Source organism: Schistocerca piceifrons, chromosome X (assembly GCF_021461385.2).
Source record: "Schistocerca piceifrons isolate TAMUIC-IGC-003096 chromosome X, iqSchPice1.1, whole genome shotgun sequence".
Lineage (NCBI taxonomy): Eukaryota > Metazoa > Arthropoda > Insecta > Orthoptera > Acrididae > Schistocerca > Schistocerca piceifrons.
The window spans coordinates 496,354,217-496,360,216 of record NC_060149.1 but is presented as its reverse complement, the minus strand read 5'-3'; the positions used below and the strand labels follow the sequence as shown (position 1 = coordinate 496,360,216).

Genomic DNA, 6,000 nt, shown 5'->3' with positions numbered 1-6,000 from the left:
TCAGAATTTATAAATTCCAGTAAAAACAAAATCTTTTATACCATGACACCAACATTTAAAAGCTCTTGAGACATTTAGCATATGCTTCAGCAGATACATTACATCAACTGTGGCATGCAAAACGGTACTTAAAAAATCAGTTGTCCAAATTAGTGTTTTGTCTGAGTCTTACCCTCATAATTACTTATTAAATTATTACTTGACAATCTGTTGCATTTCATAATCAATATTTAATTTACTCCCCATGAATTGTGTAGATTTCTCTATGGGTGACAGTAGTAATTTACATTTTCTTTTTGACTATTTGGTCTGTAAATCACTCAAATTTTTTTGATGTGTAATATGTTACGTGTTGGTAATTGTTATGGTCTACTCACAGGTCCCACATTAACTGCCTGTATTTTGTGTTCAGTTTATCATTATGTTTAGACAGTAATTGAAACAGACACAAATCATAGTATTTATTCTGAAAACTGCATCACAATTTTATCCAACATTTATAAGATGTCATTAATACAAAATTAACAGAACAATTCATGTATACTTAATTTCTTAAAATTCCTGATGCTTGGCATTCTTACATCTGTAAGACTCATATTTATGACTATAAAGTATTATTCATTTTGACTGTCTGACATACTGCACATGTTTCATTTTTGTCAGCGTCCTCAATTAACACATTAACTGTTTGGATTTCAGCTTTCAGTTTGGATTCCTTGTTTAGATTGTACCTTATGACTTATAAAAGACTAATTTTCTTCACACTGAAAAATACCTGTTGAGATTTGAAGGCACCTAAGTAATGCTAGATTTATTGAAAGAGCTTATGCGAACTATTTTTTTAAATATTATCTTTGTAATTTCCAAATTTATACTTCTACAAGTGGTGTACATATGTTTACTCCTCAAAATCCTCAATTCTGAATTTTTTCTGATTTGTTTACACAATATGATGACTGAGAACATTATTATATTTCTTCTAAAAGGGAAACATCTGTATCACTTTCTTTGGGAGCATTATGAAGAATTACATTACACTCTACAGTTTCAGCTCCTTCATCAGCTGGTCTATTTTCACTGACTGATGTTATGTTGCCTTGATTGTTATCTTTACGTTCTGCAGACGTTGAAGGTTGTTGTCCAGTCATCTGAGGGGATACTGTTTGCATCTCTCTGGCTTCTACATAAGGATGTGTTTTCTCTCTTCTTATACAGCGATCAAAGATATAGCAGACAACTAGCGATGTGACAGATACAAAGGCCATTATTCCTATTGCTGTCAACACATCAATATTTGAATCTTCCCATCGTACAAAAGGCTTTAGCTGACAGAGAGCCTGAAAAGAAAAATATACCAGAATTAGAAGGTCTGGTTTGAATTAATATTTAAATACGTAATTTTTCTCTAAATTTATTTATTTTGAAATAAATTGTGTAACTAAAAATAAGTTAAATGGTTTCTATGAATAAATATGCATATAAGAATTGCAACTTCCTATTCAAGTGAGGCCTAACAAACAACTGCTAGGTGATGAGAAAAATTTTCTACTAGTGTTCAGCTCTTTTACGTTGAAAGCATGGCTTACATTAAAATTGTCGAGTATTTTCTTATTCCTTTAATTGCCAATAAAACAACAAGCCCATCGCTGTTTGCCAAAAATGACACATATAGCACAGTTTAGAAGACAGTATAATGTTTCTTAACAACTCATACAAAAACATTTTTAGTGCATTCGTCCACTGCAGTGGACGATTCTATTTTCTGTCGATATACCCATTCTAAAAAGTTTGTAAGGCACTACACATAGAGTAATGTGTCTTGGATATTCTGTTCTACAAGTATGCATGCCTGTGCGATCTGTTGATCCGTATTTGAACTTATACAAGATGCGTAAAGTGTCAGCCGTGCACAGAGAGTGTGACTATTTGGCTTTTACAACTGCACTTTTTTTTCTAAATGTTCAGCGAAGTTCTGGTATTTCCTTCCTGTTGAAAGACGTTTTCAATATTTCAAAACTAGCTACAACCATAAGTTGGAGGAATTACAGTTTCCATGGTAAAGTTTGAGAAAATTGTCAATGACAGAAGACAAAGTACTTCATCTTTGGTTTCCTGTGAGAACTGACGTTTCACTAATTTGTCAGTTGTAAGTGTTTGCTCTATTTTTCCATAAGTTTGTTTTTAGTATCTCTTTGGATTTATTTCAGGAATTATGAAGAAAAACTCGGTGAGGAAGATGTTTCAGAAATTCTGGAAAACAGAAATATATCTGTTGCTGAAGAACTTGAATACGGTGACAATTTTTCTACAGTAGCTTACAGCAATGTTAAATTTCCCAGACAATAGATTATCTCGAGCAGAATGAGTTAGAGGATGATTATCATGACAGTCAACCTGATTTTGATATACTGATGCAAATATACAGAAAAAGTAACCACAAGGATTTATGCAGGAGTTTATCAGCGATCATGGTGCTGTAATCCTCCCAACGAGGTTTGGCAACAGCTCACTGACTTCAGATCAAACTTCAAAGGCACTGGAAACGAGTATATCTGTATATGTTGGAATAATAAGAATAAACTGTACATTGATGTTCCAAGAGCTGAGATTGTGAAACTGTACAACACTTCCACTGGTGTTTTTGACAGGTAAAACTTTTTCATTTCAGTGAACAGAACATTTATTTGATCATGAAAGTTGACACAGCACATGTTTACTCAGGCCGTAGATACTGCTGTAACTAACTCATGGCTGGGGTATATATGTGCATGAGGCAAAATATCTTGGGCTTCCTGAAAAGAAAATTTTGTACGTACACAGTTTCCGTGAATATATTGCAGAATCGTGGATTTTGGCACAAAAATGGACTGAAAATAGGAGAGGCAGATCTTAAAATGAAGCTACACCATTATATGTATGTGCAAAGCGAAGAAACTAACCGGTAGAGGACATCAGATATGATTCCGTGCGCCATTTGCCATGCTTTGATCACAAAAATCGGCGACTAGATGCAAAAATCGTGGTTGAAAAACTAACGCACACATGCAGTGTGCCAAGTGCATGCTTCATCTATGTATAGCAAGAGGGCACAACTTCCTTCTTCAATTCCATACAAAACAAACTATTGTACAAGAATATCAGTTAAATCAGGTTAGCTTCCATTCGGAAAGTGGGTGCACTCAGCGACTGTTACGTGACATAATTTATAGAGTGCAGCAATCTGTCGTCCTTTTCTTAGATTTTATTACGCAATTCCAGATTTCGGCTAGTAACGAGCCATTCTCAATGCACTATTTTCTATTCTCAATGCATGTGAGTCCCTGTTGTTTGGGCGTCAGTCAAAGAACTGTGACTGATGCCCGAACAACAGGGACTTACATGCACTGAGAATAGAAAATAGTGCATTGAGAATGGCTCGTTACTAGCCGAAATCTGGATTTGTGTAATAAAATCTAAAAAAGGACGACTGATTGCTGCACTCTATAATTTATAAGTGTATATTAGTTAAATGTTCCAGTCCTTCAAAAACCGATATCACAATAAGATTTGAGATTAAAAGCGCACAATAAATAGTCCCTTAAACATTGGAGAATTATGCCTGTAGGTCACAGGGTCTTTCATAGTGACGATTAATAACTTGGATTTGGGTAGTCTAATTTTGGTTTTCTGCTACACTAAAAAAAATTTGAAGAATGGGTCTTGCCTAATACAAAATGACAACATTTTCAGGCCCGAAATGAAACAGAATGTCTGGAAGGGTTAAGGGCAACTATTTAGATTGACTCAGTGACAATTAAGGATATGTCCATTGTTCAAAAATGCACTTCTGCAGTATCTGTTAAAAAATCTATAATGAAACGAAGGTAGAAGAAGTATCATGTTATCTAGACAAGCATATAAATAATCACAAAGACTTAAATGTTGAAAGTATCAGCTGTAGAAAATCATTGGTTTGAGTAATAGAAAGTAGTCAAAGGATAAAATGAAAGTTATCCATAAACCGATTATCTTAAAGGAGACAGCAGGAGATGCTGTAAATGGAACCACATATGAGAAAAAACTGATCAGCACTAGAAGGAAAGGCAGGAAGAAGTAAGTTGTGGAAGAGAAACCGCAAATGAAAGGAAACACATGAGAGGCTGTCAGATATAAAACATATATAGAGGTTTTCACAACTAGTCAGTTACAAACATTTTCTTATAGATCTCCATCTCATTCTGTTCTGTTGAGTCTACCTTGAGTTGAGTTATTGGGTGTCTTTTGATTTTAATCCCTTATTTGATTTGGCACCTCTGAGCGTTTTCTATTTCTCACTAAATGATGGAACTTGTAGTTTCGAAAGGTAGAGCGTGAATATAAAAGATAATATATGTGGCTCAGGGCCAAGGAAGAAATCAGTTTTCTACTTCTGTAGTTACAATCACAGTTTTCTGGCTTAAGAGTTATACAGTTCTATACAATTCCCGGCTACAGAGATAGAGGTACTATGTCTGTTCTTTGAACTAATTTGTACACGTTTACGACATTACAGTGCCTATGTTGCTAAGATGAATGATGCAAAATGCCTTTGGACATGCACACGTTACCAAGGAAACAACATTGCATCATTCTTCTTAACAACACAGGCACTGCAATATCGTATTTGCCAGCCAATATTAGCCAGTGCCTTTCAATTAAAATGTCCTTCATCGTACAACAACTACATATTATGTACGAGTACAACTTGTGATACAGGAGCGATGACATATGGAAGTTTCGGTCTGGCTGTGAGTCGAGAATGGATAGCCAGAGTGGTAAGGCGACCATTTGCTTATAGCGGGAAATCCGGGTTCAAGTCCCAGTCTGGCACGAATTTTTAATGTCGTCATTCCTTCATGGGCCTATGGCTGATATTCGTTCATTTTCACAACTGCGAATACAGTTCATGTATGTTATATGCATTTTATCACCAACCGTTCATCTATGTATGTGTCCATAAATTGGTCTTCACACAAATTTACGCAGATGGTGGAGACTACGAAAAGGTATATTAAGGACGACACAGTTGACCATAAACAAGACATCAAAGACAGAGCCACTAGACAAACTCTCAGAATCACTGAGTAATGTACCATAAACAAAACAGGAAGAATATCGCGTAAAGACAAAGCGAAAAGTTCAGAGACAGGTTCATCCTGAGTCACTGTGTAAGAAGCAAGCTAGAGGTAAGTGTCTGAGAGAGAAAAAGGAGGATTCTAACAAGAATGTATCAACCTGCAGAAGAAGCAAAACATAAACCTAAATGGGAATTTGGAACCCTTTCCATCCATATAAGAGTTCAATTTCTCAACCATAGCACCACTACTCCTGGTCTGTGATTTAAGGTACCTGTAGTTTCCATAAATCTAGATGTTACTTTAGAATTTGAGTCCAGTATTTTAACCACCTTGTTTTATGGAAAGAAAACGTTGTGCAAGAAGAAATTCTCATCGTATTCCAAAAAGGCTGATGTTCCATTGACACGAAAAACAATGAACTTTTTTTGATTTATGTATATGAATGGTATTGAAGAATCTTGAGCACAGTGAATATTTCTATTTCTTGATCAATTGTGGGTCTTAATAAGCCATCTAAAAATCTTTTCGGTAGAGGATACATCAGTAACATTTAAATTTGTTTACTGGTGTCATTGTACACTGAATGTGGTGATGCCAGTCAACAGATTCACGTTGACATGTAACAAGGGTCCTACTGAGTAGCAGTACAAAAACAATTAAAAACTGAAAATAATGGTAAGAAACATAACAGTGATAATGTGTACCTTTGAATATTAGAATAAACTTCAACACTGTCGGAGTATCCAGCATAATACATGTAGTGTCGCCTAAAGATTGCAGTTCCGTATCAAACCTGGCTATGCACATTGATACCACTGACGTCTCACTACTATCGGCTATGATGTATAAAAGAGCGTGAAGAAGACACACCCACTCTCTGAGCACTGAAGCGCCCTCACACAAA

General features: G+C 35.5%; 1 protein-coding gene across 1 annotated transcript in view; it reads right to left on the bottom strand.

Annotated features, from left to right (window-relative positions):
• Positions 1–968: 968 nt before the first annotated feature.
• The window catches only part of LOC124722460, a 140,418-nt gene continuing 135,386 nt past the window's right edge, over positions 969–6,000 (bottom strand). Inside the window, exon 7 of the mRNA XM_047247618.1 lies at positions 969–1,337. Within this exon, the coding sequence (XP_047103574.1) occupies positions 969–1,337 (369 nt within the window). The remainder of the gene's footprint in view (positions 1,338–6,000) is intronic.